The sequence below is a fragment of the Zeus faber genome (assembly GCF_960531495.2).
Source record: "Zeus faber genome assembly, chromosome: 10".
Taxonomy (NCBI): domain Eukaryota; kingdom Metazoa; phylum Chordata; class Actinopteri; order Zeiformes; family Zeidae; genus Zeus; species Zeus faber.
The window spans coordinates 3,681,653-3,704,088 of record NC_137199.1 but is presented as its reverse complement, the minus strand read 5'-3'; the positions used below and the strand labels follow the sequence as shown (position 1 = coordinate 3,704,088).

Below are 22,436 nucleotides of genomic sequence, written 5' to 3'. Positions count from 1 at the left end.
TTCTTCCATCTAATCTTGAGAAATCGGTTGTATTCGTACACCATTATACATACATTTATACACTGTACATACTGTATATACATTTAAGTTTGCAAAGGTTGCAAAATAATTCTGCATACTCCTGGCGCCCTCTTATGATGAAATGTAAGTTCTGCAGTTATTTTGGAAAATGTTCACATGAAGTAGCAAAGTGCAGCCACTGTAGTAGAGCATGAGGACGGAATAGAATATTTTGTTTGAAAAAACAAAACAAAAAAAAACCCCCAAAAAACAACAACAAAAAAAAAGATTAAAGGCTATAAGGGTATCTCTCTGTCTCCGTGTATCTTTCTTCGAAAAACATACATTTTCTTGGTGCTGAGGGGATCGCTGTGCTGTCGGGGACTGTGAGTAGTTGAGCTCCTGCGCTCTTTGCTGCTGGCCCCGTGCATCATGAGTAGGATTGGAGGAGGAGGAGGAGGTCTTCTGAAGCAGGTCGGGTAGCAGGTATGTGTCGTCTGAACCCTGTCTGGCCATCTACAGGAGGCGGGCACACACACACATGGGTGCACACACGCTCATGAGATAACACATGATACTAGTTTATTTATCCCCAGTGGGGGACATTTGGGTGTTGCAACAGCTCAGTGGGAACCACAAAGTACAGGAAGTCCACTAAATTCACCAATATGTACAATCAAAATAAAAATAGGTATTATATAATATACAGTGTAGTTATTTTGAGTGAAATGCAAAATAGAATAGTATATGAAATATAATATGAGCAATGTGCAAAGTAGCATAAGCAAATGTCTAATAAATTAATTTGTAATTATTTTTTGATCATCTGCCAGCTATTGCAGCAGCTGAAAATCAGCATAGCCCCCTCTAGTGGTTCAACCCTGGATTGCAGGGGTCCTAAGGAGAGTTACAATTGGAGGGAAAGAAATGGCACCAATGGCATCATTTCAAAAATGAAGAAAAATAAAATGATGTCATGCATGTACAGTGTACACACTCTATACCTGGTTGAGGTTGTGGTGAGGTTGCAGTATGATGCCGTCAGGGATCCCTCGGAAATGCTTTCCTTTCCCATTGGACATGGCGGACCTAGAAATGCACACCAGGCATGGCGCAGGCTTCAACACAGAGCCTCCTGCTTTTCCACTATAAACCCACATGTGTCATTAAAATCATTTATCCTTGAAAACTCTTCACTGCTTACCGATAACATTTTCAATAACCTGTTATTGCCGGGCGTCTGAGGTGTGTGTTTCACGCAATTGCTTTATAAAAATAATTGGGTACTGTAACAGGTCTGTCTTCAATGACTGACAGCATCAAAAATTGAAGAGAAAAAAAACCTCATATAACCTGTTCATATGAATATGAAAATTTGATTTAATTTGACTTGATTGTTGCCATAACAACCAGAAGGCTTTGTCAACAAAACAACACTTTTTTTTCTGCTTTTTTCAGAATGAAAAACATGAATGGACATAACATTGATGTTGGACAGTTTTCCATCTGGGTGGGGAGCTACCAGGATTATTATTTTCTTTGGCGTTGCCTGGAGCAGCACATGGAAAGCTGCAGTGGCAGTGGAAGAAATGGGGTAGCGAGCAAGATTCCTGGTCTCCCAAAGAGGAGGCTCAAAACCAGGCTTCCTCTTTTCAGCCGTGCGGCTGCTCATTGGAGGGCGAGCTTATTGCATTTCCAATGGGACATTGAGAACTGTGGTCGAGTGGTTTTGTGGAAACTTGGCTGGACCCTTTGATTCCTGACTGATGTTTTTTTCCTGTGCTGACAGGATCTGACAATACAACACGTTTTGTTTTTTTTAACTCTAGACTTATTTGATGCTTCGCTTGCATTGTTGAAGTAAGCTCAAAGTCCAAGCATTTCGTTGCCTGTCGTGGTGAGAGTGCTGCTTCTGGCTGTGTTGTTGTGCATTTGATAAAATAAACTTGAAACATAACCTGTACTTTATAGAAGCTTTGTTTTGACCCAATAAGACAGCGAGATTTCAATATCTGAAAAATGCCTGGGGTCCGTAACGAAAGAGATGAAATACAAATTCTAAAAGAATCCAAAATGAGGGCTAGTTGAGCTTGAAATATGTCTCTTACTCCCTGTATCGTTTTTTGCAATTCCAACGTAAGTTCTCTTTTTGTTGAAATAAAACATGAGTAATGCTTCACAAGTGTGTTGCTTGAAAAACGAAAAAAACTTCTACAAAGTGCTTGCAGATTTGGTTTGACACACAGTCAAAGATAAACCGTAGAAAGCTTCACCCCTATTGGTGAGATCTCATTCTTGGGCCTGAGAGTCTAAAAGCTGCTTCAAAGCTGAATGACGGAGCTTTTGTGACGAAAAAACAGGACAGATTGTGACAAAAGAATGAGGGTACAGCATAAAAGAGAAAAGCCACGGATCCACAATTTAACAAGGTCGGGGTTTGGAAGTTAATTTGGTCACTCTGACTCTGGTCGTATTCGGTGCAGTATGACCATTGGAAGGAAAAAACTCATGAAGGAATGTGATTGCACCTGACAAGAAGACATGGTTACGTGTTTGTTTTTTTCCCCTGCTAGTTCTCTAGCGGGATCATTCCCATGAAACACACCATAAAACATCAAAAATGAATTGATACACATATTCACAGAGAATGTGAAATATTTGTGTTAAAATAGAAATTAATTATGAATATGTGTATCAATTAATTTCGGACATGTTTTATGCTGGTTCCATGAGAATGACCTAACTATAGTTCACTTTCACTTTGGATACAAGGGTTTTTTTTTATAGTTGTTGGACATTGTACTTGGAATAGCCTTGTGGTACCAAGTAATGCTCAGATACTAATGCTATTATGCGATGTAAAGAGTTCAAAGGAAAGGAGTCAAAAGATTTACGAGTTTAGTTAAGCTTAATTAACTGTATATTTTCACTCTGTTCATGTTCTGTTGTGGTTTCATGTTACGATACCCCTCCTCTTGATGTCAACCCACCTGTTCCTCTCTTCTTCGTCGCTGCTGCCGAGGTCATCGCTAGAGGAGGAGTATTCCGTGGCCTTGTTGTGCCGCCCCACACCAGCCTTCACAGCCTGCAGGTACAGTATTAGATAGATGGATAGATAGATAGATATAGATAGATGGATAGATGGATGGAAAGATAGACGGATCGATAGATCGATAGACAGTGTGGCAGGCCAAGGGGGCGTGGTCAGGCCGCTGCTGCAGACAGGCGGTGCAGGCTCTCATCCTGGGACTGCAGCAGCTGAGCTGCAGCGGTCACGCCCCCTTGGTCCGCCATAGATAGATAGATAGATAGATAGATAGATAGATAGATAGATAGATAGATAGATAGATAGATAGATAGATAGATAGATAGATAGATAGATAGATAGATAGATAGATAGATAGATAGATAGATAGATAGACAGACAGACAGACAGACAGACAGATAGATAGATAGACAGACAGACAGACAGACAGACAGACAGACAGACAGACAGACAGACAGACAGACAGACAGATAGACAGATAGATAGATAGATAGATAGATAGATAGATAGATAGATAGATAGATAGATAGATAGATAGATAGATAGATAGATGAAAAAAATGCAAGCAGAGCAATACAAATCAAACCAAACGTACCTGTCCACCTGTTGAGCTGTCCTGTGACTTCCTTGGCTGTTGTGAACGGTGCTGTAGCAAAGGACTCTCCAGTTTAAAGTAACCTACATACATAATACACATACAAAGAAACACACAAGTATGAGTATGAGTATATCACTGAATCGTATATCACCGAATCACATGGGATGTATCTCTGAATATATTATATCCAGTATATTCAGGCATATGCATCATCAAAACAAACGTTAGCAGAAACAGAATCAGAATCATACATTTACATATGAGGGGAATTTGTTATAGTGATGCATCGTACGTTACACTCTAATAATAATATAAAAATAATAATACAATAAAATAGAATAAAAAAGTGAATTAAAATTAAAAAAAAAATGAAAATAAAATTATCAAATATATACAAATAGCCCAAATACACCAAAATAAATGAATGAAATACAATATATATATATATATATATTCTATATATATATATATATACAACAATAAAACATTTTCTGGGCCTTGGTAAAGGACTGCCTTAACAAAAACAACGCAGCATAAAGAGTGCTGCTAAAAATAAAATTTTATGATCCTTACAAAATGTTATGGTCGTGACAATCATGATATTTTAGGTGGCGAATAAATATAAATAATTCCAATTAACCATTTAATAATTGTATGCCGCTGTCATAGGATAAACTTATAATAGTGTAATAAGTTCAAGTTCAAGTTCAAGAGATTATTTGTCACATACATACACATACGGTCGTAGATATATGCAGTGAAATGTCATGACACCCGGTGATTACGCACAATAAACTCTATAAGCTCGAAAAATACTCAAATGTGCGTAATCGACACACGGTGCTCCCGCAGGCGGCCGCAAGTGATGTGATGCCAAATGATGGAAATTCAACAAATTCACATTTTATTTTCTAATATGACCTTATATTAATTACTCTTTAATTTGGATGGTAAAATATTATTGAACAAAAAAATTGAAAAATAAACTCAAAACCTCATTTCAAATAAAGCGCGATGAGGCGATTATGCAAAAACTGTGACAGTGCAAATTACCTGCAAAACATTTTCTGTTTATCATTTATAATTTATAAAGAGAGTATGTGCGTGTGTCTGTGTGTGTGTGTGTGTGTGTGTGTGTGTGTGTGTCTGTGTGTTTCAGAGGGGGCCACATATGAGGAGCCATTTTCTTCCCTGTTTGACACCGAGGGTAACTTTGAAATACTAAACACATTCTTCACGCCTCTCTTGCTCCTTAAGCCCCTTCTCTCTGTCCCTCTCTGTCTCTCTCTAGAGAGACAGAGAGGGACAGAGAGAGAGAGAGAGAATAACAGAGGGGAGGGCTTTGAAATACATGAGTTGTTCCCCATTCCCCTCTCTCTACACAGAGGTGAGAGAGGGCAAGGTTTCAGCCGCGTGTTCCAGAGACAGAGAGAGAGACCTCCCTGTCTCTCTCTAAGAGACAGGGACAGAGAGAGAGTGAGAGAGAGAGAATAACAGAGGAGAGGGCTTTGAAATACATGAGCTGTTCCCCATTCCCCTCTCTCTACACAGAGGTGAGAGAGGGCGAGGTTTCAGCCGCGTGTTCCACAACTCGCCGCCTCCCAAAACCTCCTTACAAAGCGTGTCCCCGTTGGTGAGCGATTGTGTGTGTGTGTGTGTATGTCAGAGTGCTCCTGTGCAGACCTGTTAGTGTTTACGTGACCGATGTTTAGGACGTGCAAGGGCCGTGCGATGGTAGCAGCTGTAGTCCATGTGAGCATTTATTAGGGTGTGCAAGGGTGCGACTGCAGCAATGGACATCTGTGGTGGGCTTGGTGTGTGTGTTTGTGCACGTGGGTGTGAGTCTGTATGTACATCTGTGGTAGTCTTGTTAGAAGCACAGTACTACAACTAAAAATTACACACACACACACACACACACACACACACACACACACACACACACACACACACACACACACACACACACACACACACACACACACACACACAGCTACAGACCACCAATCCACCAACAGCCCTTGAAATGCTTTGCTTTGATATATGTGTCTTAGATCTTTTATCACATACAACCGGAAAGTCAACGTACACAAGCTTCAAACTACAAACTTGAAGGCCATGAATTTGCGGCGGCCAAAACATTTTGGGCTGCTGACAAACCATGGCGTTGCCCCAAATAAATACAAACAGCTCAGCATATCTTCCTCATCCTTCTTCTTTTTGTCAACCTTTTGGTGGACAGTTTCAGGCAACGTGACTTTCGTACGTCATTAGAAAGTCAGATATCCAATGATGACGGTACTCTTTCAAAGGTGGAACCTGATTTTAGGACTTGCATATCGTGGGCAAAATTATGTGATGAAGATGGCAACCGAGTGTTGCAGCATTGTGCTTCGTTAGGCTTGCTAGATTACGATACACTACCGTAATATGACCGTAATGGAAATGACCATAATGTGACACAGATAAAATATTAATACAAATATCTCTGGCACCATCCTGTGCAACTTGTCTATAAATGAATGAATGGCAGTAGAATGCCCAAGCTCAAATCAGAGACAAGGCCTTCACATAATTGATAGGAAAAGTCTCTAGCATAAAACTTATAAGATTTCACATTAGGTATCCGTTTACTTAGCTTTACACATATCAGGATTTAGAGCCATAGGAAATAATGCCTATTGAGACTCAAATTATGAACCGACAGATCTCTTGGTCTTGGACCCTGGCAACCATTTAGATTCAAGATTCAAGATGTTTATTTGTCACATCCATATACATACTATCATACATAAATGCAGTGAAATGTCATTTAAACACATAGTACCTGCATTTGCATCCTACCAGGAAGTTTTCTAGAAAAGGCACTGTGCCCAAGTTTTAGGTCTGGAGCCAGAGTTTGGATATGACCAATTTAAATGCTTTTTAAAATACATTTCTGGTTTTGTGAGAAAATCAAACTTTTGCCATTTGTAGTGAAAGGGAGGCGGTGGAAGTGCTGAGTGTGTGTGTGTGTGTGTGTGTGTGTGTGTGTGTGTGTGTGTGTGTGTAAAAACAAGCGCCCACCTGGATGGTTAGCGCAGCCTCCCTGCAACACGGAGCGCACTCCTCTGTCTCCTGCCGAGACCGGACTTCCACTAGATGGAGACAGAGAGACGTGTAAATAGAGAGAGGGGAAGCGGGAGGTGAGAGAGTGTGAAGGACAACGTCACAGACAAACATGAGGAGAGAGTAGAGGAGAGTAGCGGACTGAGAGCGACACAGAGAAAGAAAATGAGAGGCGGGGTTCATTTCAGAGTATTGCTTTGATGACAGTAATGGCTGATGGATTTGAATGGTCCGAGCCAACGTTTCCAGCAGGGCACAAGCCTGGTGAAACGGTGTCAAAGCTGCTGTTTAACAACACAACCAATTCCCTTCATATCTACTTGGAGTGATTGGTGCTTTGCTTGTTGCCAGCTTAAAAAATTTGAAATAGGTCCATTCTATCTGTTTGATTATAAAAGCGAGTCTTCCAAAAATGCCTCATGGGTACTCCCAACCTCGATAAACACGCATCTAATGTACACAACGTCAACATGGTTTATCCCATGTTGTTGCCACTAAGTCATATGAGGGAAAAAAGCAACGTTTTTCTCGAGCGACGTCCCTGCACCCCTGACGGTCCAGGAAATAGGAGGAATTTCATGTGGCCGATGGGGATTGTGTTTCGCAGGTATAATATAACATTGTTATACAAGGTTTTCAACCTTGCCGTTTAAGAAACAGCCCTCATATTCGATTATTGTCGTTCAGGGTCGGATATCCCATCGGGTTGAGAAGAGTCCTCTTTAACTTCAAGCGCTAGTCAGGACAGTATGACCCGGCAGTCCTGTGGTTTCTGGGACGGTTAAGGTTGAAACATTTTGAGCTGAATTATCTTTCCCTGTTGAGGTCTCGAAAAGGCCTTCTTAAAGGGGACCTATAATGAAAAACGGACTTTTTCACTGCTTCTGCACATATACTGTATTTGGGTCTCTGATGGGCCTATTCACACACAAACTGTGAAATAAGACAACCCAGTCAGTGCTTTGTGAGCTGTCTATTTCAGAAAACATGTCATGAAACAACCCGTTCAGATTTGCAGCCCTCTCTACGTCATTTAGTGCCTTAGTAGAATTAGAACCGCCCTCCATCCGAGTAACACCCACGCCTGGAGAATAACAAACGCCAGACCAGACCAGCACAAATCTTTAAAAATAAATAGGAATTAATACTAACTGCAGATGATGGAAATGTAAGTATTTAAAAAATTATTCTTCTGTGTGACGTGATTCGCAGTGTGTTTCTCCAAACAAAGCGTTTCTCCAAACAAAACCAATAAAAATTGTGTGTTTTTTATTGTAGATGTATTTATTTCATTTATTATATTTTTGTTTCCTGGTGAGGTGTGGGCAACGAAAGTCGGAACAAACTTTAAGATATAGCCATGTCGATCTGTGTATGTACATTGAAGAGTGAGGATTCAGCAACTCGATTGCTTATTTCCCACTTCAAATTTGATCGGAAACTGGACTGATGAGGTGAAATCAGTGAAAGTTTACTGACTATATACAACGGAATCCGGAGTAAAGCTCAAACGCCATTGGCTCAGAGAACCCGGAACTTCTGTTCAAACCACCATTGGCTCACAGAACTAGGGGCCTAAGCGCCACCCACAAAAACAGACCATCAGGAACAGGTAGTTTGAGGCATGTTATAATGGCTAGAATGCATAATCTGAGTGGTATTTTCAGAAAACAACTTCAAGACCATGTTTTGGGGACCTCAGAAACCTATAGGAACTTGTTGAAAAGGAGCATAATAGGTCCCCTTTAAGACCTCCATAAAGACAAATAGAGTCATACCTTATAAACAAGTGCATGTATGTATGAAAGTATGTATATGTATGTGACAAATAAAAAATCTTGAATGATAGTCCACATTATTTCTATTAATGATGTTCCAATTAGTGTTGGTACGTGTGTGTGTGTGTGTGTGTGTGTGTGTGTGTGTGTGTGTGTGTGTAGCTCGCGTTAGTGTCATTACCTTGAAGCTGCACGCTTGTGTCCCATCACCAGCTCTTTGCAGTAGAACTTGGAGGTAGTACGTTCGGGAACCTGGAAGACACCGCTTTACATAAGCGCTCAGGGAGGAGTACTCGGTCAATCGACAAACTAAGTGGAAGAGGTGTTGCTTTAAAAATGGGTCCTTCTCAGCGTTCTCGTGCCTCGTGAAGCGGACGACCTGAGATGCTAGAATTAGGCATTCCAAAAACTCAAACAAGCAATTGATGAGCTCTCTTAAAGCCCAGACACACCGAAAACCACGTCAAAGAACGAGCAGCGACCAAGGCTGACTCTTGCGTCTCCTCACATCACCTCTTTCCTGTTCCACATGTTGACGGAGATTACAGTTCAAACATCAGGTTGGAGGCAAAATACTAACTACTGGGATTGTGCCCTGGTAGGGGAACGCTGCATTTCTTGGCAACAGGTAAGCAAGCGACAGGTTTACAACACCTTGTTTTTCAGTTTGTATATTATGCTATTAGGCAATAAAAAGCTCAAGATTGGACTAAACGACCGAGCAGCCTGTGTCTATCTGTTACCTGTGGTTTTGCAGCTAATGAGTGTATGATTACTGTATTACTTTTTGAGATAACAGGGGAAAGCTTCGGGAGTCTTTCGGCACTGAGATGGACCTTTGCCGTTACTTCAATTGTAATATCGGTGCAATTACCTTTTCAGCGGGGAAAAAGCTAAGAAATGTGTATGTCTATCCTGTTCTCTGCGTAATGGTTGTCATGTGAAATGAAAAGCATCTTGTCCGATGCTTGCTCTTGCCGATGATGTCACAGTTCTATCATAATCTCTTGTGTTTCTCATCTTTTCCATCTTGTCTTGCAGTTTGTCTTTGGTCCTCTGGATGTCTCCCTCCTTACTCCCTGGTTCCTGTCTCACCCAGCTGTTGTCTGTTTGTAATCACCCCCTTTGTGTATTTATTCCCTTCCCCCAGTGTCTTGTTGCACGTTCGTCGTTTCTTCTATGTTTAATGTTACTTGGTTCCTTAAGTAAAGATTATTCTACTATTCTCCGTGTTTGGTGGTTCCACCACCTTCACCGCGAGTTGACTCGTGTGAAATTAAATGCTATAAGTACCCTTTGTCTATCACGACTGATACTTTTAAGAAGAAATATGTGAAATCATTGCATAAGATGGTGCAATATATGCAACTGAGGTGTGAACTAGCCTCCCTTACGGTATACACAAGTTGTAATTACATGCTAAAAAACACATTCCACGGGAGATTGTGGGACATATGTCATGGGAGAGTGAAGCCACGTTCAGGTATGTATGCAAACATTGTGAATCGTGGGACAGAAACCCCCACCTGGACAATTAGTGGCCTCTTCTAGCAAATGAAATGAAAGAAGCAAGAAGATTTACGATCTATTTTCATGTTAAAACGTTATGCAATCGCCTTGTGGATAGAAGATGATTTTTACCTTGCGCTAGCCAACAATAACTAAACAATAACAACAACAACAACTATGGAATGGAAAAACGACATAATAACTAACTGAAAAGTGAGGAAGTACTTTCTGTGTATGCCCTTTAAAAAAGTGTCGTTTGCTAATTCGCTTAGCTGAACAGCCAATCAGAGAGCTCTCTCTCACCGACGGTCTCACCTCAACATGCTCAATCGGCCGAAAAGCCGCTGACATGAGCCGAACTAGTGCCAATGGTGTGGGACGGAACGCAAAAACTACAACTGTTTCCAACCCGGTCCAAGGTACGTTTGGTGTCTGGGCCTTTAGAAAGCTTATAAAACATTTATTTTAATTTCCAAGCTATATTTAGAGATCTTTCCAGGAATACTTTTCAATATTCTTGCACTCTAGCGACACCCAAAATGTCAATCTTGAGAAATAAAACAAACTAAATTCTGTGAATCAGCACCATCTTCCTGTCGTAGCGCCACCAATTTTGAAATCGTTATGTCTTGGCTCTTTGGAACACCAGTTTTAGCGCTTCCTTTCAGCAGCCAGCTGGTGACCTTTTCACCTCTCATCTCCTGGGTTGCATGGAGCCTCAGCAGACAGGAAGGCACACCCAACAAACAGAGGAAGTGAGCAGTGGAAATACCCATCATCATTCTGAGACACAGGCACACCACCCGGTTTCCCGTATCTCAGCCACCCCCCCCCCCCCCCAACCTCACCCTGTCAAGCTAGAAAAAGGTGAGGACGCTAAATGACTGAGTCTCAAACGGAGGGATTTGATCAAATTTGGCTGAGCGCTCGCTGTGTTGGAGAAATCGTTTAAATTAAGGGTCATCATCAGTCTATGGGCCAGGTCCCTTGATGGTTTCCAAACAAACGACAGATATTGTTTGTCATGTTGTCTGTAGCATTTTGCCAAGTGCCTGCCACATACGTAAGGTGGAAAAAAACAACAACTAAATATGACACGATGTATTTAATCGACGTAGCCAGCACTGAAGTGAAGGCTTGAAAGCCACTTTAGCAGAGAAATAATGCCACTCTTTAAAGTTGCGTCATTCCATATATAATAACATGCTGAAGAGTGTAGTGAGTTATTAACTGTTATATCAACTCCATATGGCCTCCTGTTTGTATGACAACACAATGGTACCATGCTGAGCAGCTGTTCTATCAAATCAATTGCGGTGTTAGCTTATTAAATACACCTAGTAGCATATTGTGTTTGTATTGCAAAACACCAAGCAGGGGAGCACGGGCATCACAATGGGGGAGAGAGAGTAACAGTTAATAGACTGCATTCGGATCAAAATTGCGCACACACACACACACACACACACACACACACACACACACACACACACACACACACACACAACCTACCCGTTAAAACACACCAGCTAACCCCCTTCCTGCCACGCAGGAAGGGGGTTAGCACGCTCACGTGCCATGCAACCTCGAGCTGCATGCGCCAGTTCCTCGCTCGACGTGACCACAGCACAACATCCTCTTTTCTTTTGGGCTAAAAGTAATTACACCCAAAAGTGAAACCCCACCCCCACAATATGTGCTGACGTCCCGGTGTGACATGTTAATACCTAAGCCTGGCATGCAAATCACATATACTCTATATATTTTTTACAGGTCAACTAATGAGTCTTTTGCCAGTCGCTGTCGCTAATGGCTGCAGCTCGACAGAAGAACTCCAAACTGTAGTTGAGGACTGTTTCAGCTTTTACACCAAAACACAGCAGCAGAGAAATTCGCCTTCCTGCTAGCTATTATATCATAGCTTAGTCTAGTCTTTTAACTGTCAAAATAGAATATTCGCAATGTATTTTTTACTTTCAACACCTTACGATGCCATCAATTCTAATTTGAATTCAAATAAAATATTAAGGTTTAAGGATTCTTTATATCATCAGATGTTTGTTCCAAGACTTTTAATTAATATATTACATTATTTAATTATTATATTTTTAAAAATAGCTGTCCATAGCTTAATTATCCCTTGTTTTCTTTTTATTCATCTTCTATCGGCTCTATCCTATAGATGTACAGATTTTATTCGACCGATCTTATAGATCAAGGTAGTACAAACCTTGGGCGGCCTTTCGGAGAAGCCCCAGAAGACATCGTCGGCTGTCGGGGAGACAGGGCTGAGCAGGCTGATCGGGGAGGCGAAGGGGGAGAGAGGGGAGGTGGCCATGTCCGACATGGAGCTGCTGTGCTGCACCTCTCGACTGGAGCGCAGATTTGCATTCTGGGGGCAAGAAAAACAAACAAACAAACAAACAAAAAAAAGGTAAAAATCCCATCGCTGCTCGACATTCATCTGTTTTGATGTTTAGGAGCAATAAGATGGTTTAAGAACAATATTTAAAAAACAGTAGTGCTTCACCTGTTGATGAAGTCTAATCAGCAGGGGAAACTGCATCAAAAACTGTCCGTGAGATTCTATATTTCATTTCATTTGTATTTCAGAAACTTATTTTACAAAGTATTTATCCTTACCAAATCAAGAATAAAATGAGGTCACTCAGTTCTTAGCAAGTATGTTTTCAGCAATGCATCAATGATCAATGAGGTTTCTGGGCTAGAACCATTTGTGGTTGCATTTTGTGTGTGTGTGTGTGTGTGTGTGTGTGTGTGTGTGTGTGTGTGTGTGTGTGTGTGTGTGTGTGTGTGTGTGTGTGTGCGCGCGCGCGCGCATGTGTGCCTTTTTATTGCATTGGTGTCTAACCTGGTTGAGGTGTGCTCTCTGCATGGCTGGGGTACAGGGACTAGAGCTGCTACCAGATCCCAGTCTGGAGTGCATCTGGGTGGGCAGACCAGCTGCTGAAAGCAGCCTGGCCAGGTTAGCCTCCTGGAGGTCCATCTGAAGCGCAACAGGCTGTCTTAGTGTGTGTGTGTGTGTGTGTGTGTGTGTGTGTGTGTGTGTGTGTGTGTGTGTGTGTGTGTGTGTGTGTGTGTGTGTGTGTGTGTGTGTGTTTGTTTGAGCGGGCGTAGCTTGAACAAAAACTGTCGATGTTGGGTGCTGAAAATCTCTTTTGGAGAACTCAAGTAAACACACACAGATACAAACAATCTGACACACAAACTCACAGGTTTTGACAAAACAATTGTAAGCTGCATAAACATGCTGTAAAACGCATGGATGCATTGACCTACAGAGAAACCTTGAAAAGTGTTTCTGTCGGTCACTGGACTAGAAGACAGTGTGCCAGCTAAACAGGGGGTTAAAGTGGAAGGCAGTTGTCAGGCAAGGAAGGCGGTAGGATGATGTGGGAAGGAAAAGGGTAGTGCAGGAAATGAAAGGGTACAACAGGAGGAAATGAGCGATGGAAAGTGAGGAGAGGAACTGGCTGAGAATCCTCCATACTTACGACAGTTTACTCGACAAAAGACACTGCCATTACTACAGCAGTGAAGGTTCTGGAGAGTTAGACATTCTGCAAAGTAGAGACGTCTAGAGGCATGCAAGAAACTTGCTTAAGACATGTTTTTTAATTTTCTTCTCCAGGTGAAATTAGAGACAGGGTGCCAAGTGTCAAACGAGCAAAAATAAATCAGACCTCGGGGTGGAATGGATGGAGAAGGGGGGACGGGCATAAGATAACACAAGTGGAGGAAGAAAAATGTATCTAAGAGAAGTCACAGTCACATTCACAGGCAGAGAGAAAGAACGATAGTGAGCTTGCTCTAACTCAAGTTCTATGATCATTGGCGATGTCCTCTAGCTCCATCCTTATTAATAATAAGGATGGAGCTAGAGGGCTTTGCCTCTGATCAACTCAAATCATTTCCAGGGCAGACCATGTTCGGGGGGAAGGTGATGGGTGTCAAAAACAATGACAGGAGGGAATTAATTCTGGATCAGAAAGAATAGAGAGGACAGAAAGACAGACATAGGGAAAGGAAAAAAATAGAAAGGATGGAGGGGGAGGTCAGCAGAGTGTTTACCGCTCTGCGCTGGCTGTGTGCAGGGCAGCTAGGCAGCTTGGCAGCAGTTGAGGCAGCGCTGTTAGCAAGCTTCTGGCCACTGGCCGCAGGCCTCTCCCTCTCCCTCTGCCTCAGCCTCTCTCTCTCCCGCTCCCTCTCCCTGTGCCGGTGGTCGTGTTGCAGAGAGAGAAGCTGGGTCTGGTCCTTGGGGAGGGTGCGGTGAGATCTCCTGCCCGCCAATGGCTGCTGGTGCTGGGGCAGAGGCTGGGGAGGCTTGTCCTGCCACTGGGAAGCGGGGGGCTGCCGGGCCTTTGGCTGAAGCGGCTGACTTGGAAGCGCAGCTCTCTTAGCAGCAAACAGGACAAACGCACACAAACGCATGCGTGCGCGCGCGCACACACACACACACACACACACACACACACACACACACACACACACACACACACACACACACACACACACACACACACACACACAGGGAGGAATTTCACAAGGAGTGGACAGACGCTGTGGCACAAAAAGCCTTCATTGCTTTGAAGATGTGTTACCAAGACACAATACAGTAAAGATGTGTTCAGGAGTAAAGCTGGTGAAAGAGCTATCAGACTGGTGACAGTGTTGTAATGCATTGAGAGTAATGCATTTGGAACCTTCATCTATTGGCTCCGGATTCTGGTTTACAGGTAAAGCCTGTCAGTCAAAATAAGAACTCACAATCCTATGATGACAGATTAATTGTTAATTTAACTCAAAAGGTGTAGTAATTAATATTTGTGCTTAGATTTGATCAAATCTTTTTGCCCTGGAGCAGTTCCGCCTGCCATAAGCCAACCGAGTGGAGTTTTCAGTGCCCTCCGGCACAGAGACACAGACGGTTGAGAAGAAAACACACCAGTTATATTGTAGAGATTTAGCAAGGTGGAACAAGCTTGGCGCAGATGCAATGCATGTCATGACAAGGGCTCCTTTGTGTGTGTGGGGATGGGGGTTTTACCTGTTGCTCGTTGATTAATGTAACGGGAAACAGATATACAGCCACCCTGGTTGACCCAAGACAGATGTGGCTGCTTAAACCACAGCATCCCCACACCCTAGGCCCATAGTTACATTCACTATGTACAGTATAGGGAATAATGACACTCTGGTGTCTACCTCTCTGAACTTGCAATAAATGACGCGTAGCTTGTAGAGCTATACAATTCGACGGCACCACATGTTTCCACGCCCTTATGGGCCGGCCTCTTTAAGCAGCCAACAGGCCAGGTGTTGGCTTTTCAGTAAACCGTAGGATAACGGTGTCCAAGGAACGGCATGTAGTGTTGCATTAAACAAACAAACTGACAGAGGACACACAACAAACTGACTGAGGGCATGAATGTGATTACCGGAGGCGTGTACTGTACGCCTGTGCCGGCCTCAACATAAAGCATGCAGTGTCTCCTACACAAATCATCATGAACACACACTCAAGAGTACACAATCTCCCACTATATTAACCTCCAAGGCATTTCACCTAGTGCGCTGTGAAAACCATATGGCTGGTTATTTCAAGCATGACGAACGCAGAAGTACATACAAGTACAAGCTATTTTAGGACTCTCCATTTTCAACAAGACAGAAATATTCAGAGCCGCTCAAACCAGGGCAATGGCGGTCAGGGTTCGACACCACTACGACAGCTATGAGCAGTTGAGATTTATTTAAACAGAGCCACAGCACGGTGGCGCAGTGATTAGGTAGCGTTTACACTGAATCGAGCGTTGTTTTGCGATTAAGGGGGAGAGGTTGGAATAGCTGAACTTAACTGTCATCTCCGCGTTTAGCCGGCGAGCACCCTCGCCGTGACAGCGCATCGGCTCGCTCTCTCAAAAGGGTGATCGGCAACCTCCTGTCATGTTATAAATACTTACAATGGTGTATTATCTGAATCGCAATATGACAAATTGTTGTTTGGAGCAGAATGCCTGCTAGAGCTATTTTTAACCCCATTTACGTAAGCAGGTCTTGTCCTAGGGAAATGTAAGATGGAAAATTTGTAAAAGGGAGAGAATGAGAGAGAGGATATATCAGGAATGGCGTACTATATTCTACATACTCCATGTGCGTTTGGAGCAGCATACTTTTGCATTCAAGTAAAAAGAATAATGGCTTCTTATATCATACTATATTATCATATCGCTTCTCCGTTTCCTTTCTGCACGTTGCGGGAAAATGATGACGACACTGCCTAGAAACTTTTATAGGTGTCTTGCCCACACAATGGATTGTGGGATATGCATAAGCATAGTGTTTCAGCATATTTCAGCAGATGTAGATGGTTCACCATAATATTTGAGCATACTATGTTTTCAGACAGAGTAACTACTAATTGGGTGTACTAGACTGTATGCTAGTATGCTACTAACTAACACACTTCAAATATTGTTTCAAATTCTAAACTATAAAAAGGACAAATCAATAGCTCCACTCAAGATAACAGATAAAGCCAAAAATTAATTTTAATTACTGAAAAAAATGAATGAAAAGAAAATACACGCATATAAGCTTATATACAGGTATATAAGCTAGTTAGTATGTATTAATTATTCATATTTATCATTAATATACTACCCATAACAATAACTTATCCTGTGCATCCTGTGCATCCAATATTGCATTTTGTATATTCTGTATATTTTTTATCTCTCTGACTAATTTTTGTTTTCTATCTTTTGGATTAGATTCCTTGCAAGTACTTTGGATCAACATAATTATCTTTAAAAACACACACCGTGTTTGGGGAGAATGAAGCGGTATGGCGAAAAAAAATAGAATCCAGTAGGAGATAAACAAACAAGCAAATAAATAATACGTACAACTATAATGGAGGATTAACGGGAAGACACAACAATTGCACAAGTAAGGCAATGGGGAACAACACAGACAACAAGCAAAACAAAACAAGGCTCTTGGCTTGGGACTGGGGAGTTATTGTGAGTGTGGAGGATAAACATGCAAGCGTGAAAAGGCATTCTGTCAAATGCTTTGCATTATAAATGTAAATAATACAGTACGTATGTGTATATATAAGACATTACATCTTGACATGGGGGACTTTGACTATATTAGTTAAAATTACAGCCGAAGTTCATATGAGGACAAGGGATGATGGGTGTGACGCAAGGTGAGGTCAGAAGGGGGGACCACAACTGAGGGAGGAGGGATTGACAGACGCGCTGGGTCGGGCAGGGGCGGGGGAAACAGAGGGGAGAGATGAAAAGATGGATGTTTCAGTGAATTTGCATGAGACCACCTACGGGGAGGAGGGGGTGGGGTAAGAAGGGAGAGAGTGTGTGCTTGTGTGTGTGTGAGAGACAGAGAGGGGACTGGGGGTATGCCTGAAAAGAAAGAGTAGACATGCTGTGACCGAAAGCAGGGGAAACGAGAGGAGAGCGAGGCAGAGAGAGAGCGAGAGAGAGGAACGACTTTAAAACCAAAGTGACAGCACGCTGAGAGCAGAACAAGAGGGACTAAACAGCGGATTAAAGCGAGTCAAGATCTGCCTACAGCCTCCCCCCCGATGCACGCGGGCGCTCACACACACAAAAAAAATCACTTCTCTATATCCATCACCCTTTCTCTCTTCCTCCCTTCAATAGGATCCTAACAGGAATCCAGAAAGCATAGAGCATCCCCAAACCCCATTTCTATCCCTTTTCTTTCCTTCGCTCTTGATTTCTCTCGCTCTTTCTCTCTCCATCTCCTACACAGCATGTCCTATCAGTGAGGGTTTTAAGTCCCTTCTCCTACCCTTTCATCTAACGGTGGGTCCGGGACCTCCGCAGGAGAACCTAAGAACTCTACACCCTCGCTCCCTCTCTATCAGACGCAGCTTACGAGGTAAATTCAGAGAACAGAACAATATGTCCCTTACATCCTCTCACTCTCTCTTTCCAACATTTGGTTGAATTTGGATGGATCCCACTCTTTCCTTTTCCTTCTATCCTTTGCCTTCTTCCTTCACTGCGACCAGCAGGGTCCACAACCAGCTGTTTTTTTTTGTGGATCAAAGCCTTTACTGTTTTCTTATAATGTTGCTCTAATCCCCCTCTCTCCCGCCATCCTTCCCTCCCACTCTTTCTGTCTATCCATTACTCCATCCACACCCCATCAAACCGCATATTGACTATTGCCCACTCAAAACCGTGCAAATTAATATCTTCCGATTTTCCTCAGGCTCAAGCCGACATGCTCGAAAGTGCACAAACGCATACACAAGTGGCAAATGCGAAGGGTGGGGCTTCCCACAGTGGGACTAACTATGCTGAACAACTCCACATGCGAGTGATAGGTCGCAATAAGGTTGTGGAAAATAATAAAAACATGCAAGACCAGGTAACACATTAGAGCAAAAACAATAAAACAAAAAACCCCATACTGTGAGACCAGAGATTTAAATACAGCCACGTTAGACACAGCAATCCATTTGTATTTGAATGTATGCTCCTCCTGCTATACTCTCACACATCATACACACACACACACACACACACACACACACACACACACACACACACACACACACACACACACACACACACACACACACACACACAAGCAGCTCGAGCAGCTCAGATCATATCACCATAATTACAGAAAAAGCCAAACAAATACACAAATAAAGCCAAAACAAATAAACAGATAAATACAGAAAGAAAGAAAAAAAAGAAAGAAAGAAAGAAACAAACAAACAAACAAACAAAAAAACAAACAAACAAACAAAGAATGAAACAAGAATGAAGGAAGGAAAGAGAGAAAGAGACAGAACTCCGACACACACACAACTCCATCTACTAGACAAAGGTGGGAGAGAATGATTGAGAGAGAGGGCAGTGTGAAGATGAGAGGCGAAGGGAGTTACCTGCTCCGCTGAGGAGTCCAGAGGCCTTACTGACAGATCGAGGCAGCGCTGTCTGCCACTCTGGTCCTGCTCGGTACACACACACAGACAGACATACACAGACACACACACACACGCACACAGACACAGACACAGAGACAGACACACACACACACACACACCGACACACACACACACACCGACACACACACACACACACACACACACACACACACACACACACACACACACACACACACGCACACACACGCATCCACATCAATCAATGTCACACAGATGAACAGACAGTTTTCCTGCATTACAAGATACATGTAAGGACCGTCCATTGAATTCCACTGATCTTTCCCACTGTTTGACAGCTAACCTGAACTGTAACCTTTGCCCTTACTCTCCAGTGGCATTTGCCTCTTTTTCAGGTGTTTACAAGGGAATTTACAAGGACCGTCACACACAGACACACATGCAAGAACCCTACTTTAATGAAGGTACATTGAGGTCTCCAGCTAAATTTTGAGAGCTGGGAAGTAAAATATTCAGAGTGTTAAAGATGGGCTCAAAGCTTTCAGCTCACGCCCACGCCCTCTAAATATTTCACCACGGGCCTCTTTTAGGACCAGTCCGGGCGTAACCTTGTACATGCAGCAGCGTGGGGCTGGCTCATGCCTCTCAGCGCTTTGGACACTTTCTAGTTATTGAGCTTCCTGAGTTCTGCTTTCTTTTTTTTTTTGTCCACCCCTGCACAAGCTACAGATGGGCCAGGCTCCAAAAGAAAAAAAAACCTGGTTCGACTCCGGACTCGTGTCGAAGGCTTCCACCACCATTCTCCACTCCTCCCAGGCGCAGGCCGCATGCGAGAGCCATGTTGCACCACTGTTCTCAACTGTCAGTGTTCAACACTGACTCTGATGTCTCTACCTCGTGAATGGCCACATCACACTCTAGCCCCTGGCAACGCGCGATCATCCCTTTTATGACGGGCTCCCCTTGGGCTGTGTCCCCGACTGTCAAACTGGGGCCAGCGATGGCATGGGCCATCAGGAACCTGGAGAAGTGTTTAGCGAACATCCCCCAGCTGGCCATTCGTCCCCTGTGCGAGTGCTATGCCAGGTGGCGTCTCCTCTGCGTGTGGTCTCGCTGGATGGATAGGACACTCAAGGGGGTTACATGTTTCAATTCAACCGGACCTCGGCACCCTCCCAGGGCAGGGTCTGGACGGTGATGGACTGGTGGTGGGACATCCTTTGTGGGCCTGGCTCCTGAACGGCTCCTGCGATGGTGACAGGTGACAGTGAACTGAGGGGATCTTGAGGGGATCTTGAGGGGATCTTGAGGGGTGACCTTGCGTGTCACAGGACACGCAAGGTCACCCCTCAAGATCTTGGGTTGGTCCTGGACATGCTCTGTGGCACGCCCTTTTAACTGGTGTCTCAGTTCCTGTTGAAGTTGCTGTCTTTTAAGACGGCGCTGCTTATCGCTCTGACCTCTGCAAAGCATGTTGGGGATCTGTGCGCTCTGTCCGTGCAACCTGCCTGCTTTGGTATCAATGGCGATCTCAGCATTGCACTATTACGTCTTAACCGCGTTTACACCTTGATCGTGACAAGCTCATACAGGTCGAGGGTAGTTACCTTCGATGCCTTTTTTTCCTCCTCATCACCAGGTTGTGAGGGGAGAGTGACTTCACTGTCTGTGTCGTGTGCGTGCGCTGGCGTGCTACGTGGACCACACACCTTTAATTTGGTTGCCACAACAACTGTTTGCGTGCTATGGAGCTGCGGCACTTGGCCAGCTGCTCTCTGCACAGCACCTTTCTCATTGGTTGTATCACGATGGCTTATTAGCTGGCGTGTTTTCCACGACCAATCTACCCACGGTGTGGTAGCCTTGACTGCCCTTTTTAAAGGTGTCGGGGTTCAGGACATTTATACGCCGGTGTCTTGGTCGTCTCCGTTTGTCTGTTTTTACCTGCGTGATGCTTCCGCAAGGGTCTCTTTCCCAGTCTGTACTTGGCATTGAGGCCGAGCAGACTTAGGAAATTTTAGATTTCACAGGCCAGTCAGATTCTCTGACCTGCTGCCTGTGCTTAGTGACTAACACTTTCTCTGTGTAAACAGTGTGTGTAGTGTTAGTTGCATTTCAATGGCCTTTGTTGGGCATGGTGGACTGCTAAGGTTGGCTTTGGTTGCTTCGAGCGTTCACCCTGGACCGTTATGTGACTGAGGCGTTTTGGGTCCAGCAGGAGGTATAGTATCGGGGTCTTTGCCCCTTGTACACCAATAGGAGTGTAGCCCCTAAGAGGTGAATCCTCCTGACATGGAACGAGAGTTAGTGTAGCTTTGTAATTACAATTGTAGGAAGGAGGCGTAGCCCCTTAGGGTTTTATACTCCACTGAACCCAATCAGTCTTGCTGAATTGGTTTCAGAGGATGAGGGAGGCACTTCCCTGGGGTTATATACGGCTATGCTGCTCCATCCCGATTGGCTGAAGTGAGTGGATGAATGCATTTCAGTACTTCTGCATACGCAGTTGGAGACATACCAACAGGAGCATAGCCCCTAAGGGGCCTCCTTCATAGAACTTCAGTTACAAAGACACAGTAACTCTTGTTTCCCACCATATTGATTGTCATTCCCAAAACCCGAAAAAAGATCGAAAAAGAACTTTAAAAAAATGCGAGCATTTATTGAGAAAATGCTCAGGGGTCATGCAAAATGTGTGTGCTGAGTACCAAAGTAGCTTAAACTCAGTTAGAGACTGGCCTTTTAAGACATTTCTCATGCTATAACAAAAATGTGTTTTAGTCTTAAAACACACTTTGCCAGATGAATTATTTACATTGTCTGGCCAATTTTAATTTATTTATTAAATATTTTTTTTAACTGAGCTAGCATACAACACACAGTATTTGTATACTAATGTATCTAGGTCAGAGTTAGTCTGCAAAGTGGATTTCAAGTTCTCAACCTGCAATGTAACTCTTTATTAAATCTTAAATCGTCAAGAACTGCTGCAATAACTCTGTCCTGTGGACGACCTGTAGGATGACAAGAGCACATTTTTTTGTTGTACAGAACTGCCACCAATCCCCGTCTTTGGTGAACTATTTTACCATGTTTGGGTCTATAAACAATGTATCACTACTCCAAAGGGGGGAGAATCACCAAGGGTGAGACAAATAAACATAGAATCACACAACATGTACATGGAAAAACAGAAATATAGAAACAAACAATAACATGAACACAGAAAAACATAAACATCAGACGACAACATGTATCGAAAAAACAGAGTTAATTAAGTTCAGAAAAACTGGAACAGCAATTGGGCACATGGCCTCTTCCTGTCACAGTTATGGCAGTAAATGAGAAAGAAAAGGAGAGGGATGGAACCAGGAGGGTGTTTGGGTGTGTTCAAAGCAGGTG

The 22,436-nt window shown here is 43.3% G+C and overlaps 1 protein-coding gene across 1 annotated transcript in view; it reads right to left on the bottom strand.

The window, feature by feature from the left end:
* Positions 1–22,436, bottom strand: part of LOC307235559 (mitogen-activated protein kinase kinase kinase kinase 4) — a 79,685-nt gene that overhangs the window by 18,164 nt on the left and 39,085 nt on the right. Inside the window, exons 15-24 of the mRNA XM_080007686.1 lie at positions 19,014–19,079; positions 14,132–14,455; positions 12,912–13,046; positions 12,270–12,431; positions 8,712–8,782; positions 6,711–6,781; positions 3,642–3,724; positions 2,991–3,085; positions 1,005–1,089; positions 346–516 (exon numbers count right to left, since the gene is read on the bottom strand). Coding sequence (XP_079863812.1) covers positions 346–516; positions 1,005–1,089; positions 2,991–3,085; positions 3,642–3,724; positions 6,711–6,781; positions 8,712–8,782; positions 12,270–12,431; positions 12,912–13,046; positions 14,132–14,455; positions 19,014–19,079 — 1,263 coding nt within the window. The remainder of the gene's footprint in view (positions 1–345; positions 517–1,004; positions 1,090–2,990; positions 3,086–3,641; positions 3,725–6,710; positions 6,782–8,711; positions 8,783–12,269; positions 12,432–12,911; positions 13,047–14,131; positions 14,456–19,013; positions 19,080–22,436) is intronic.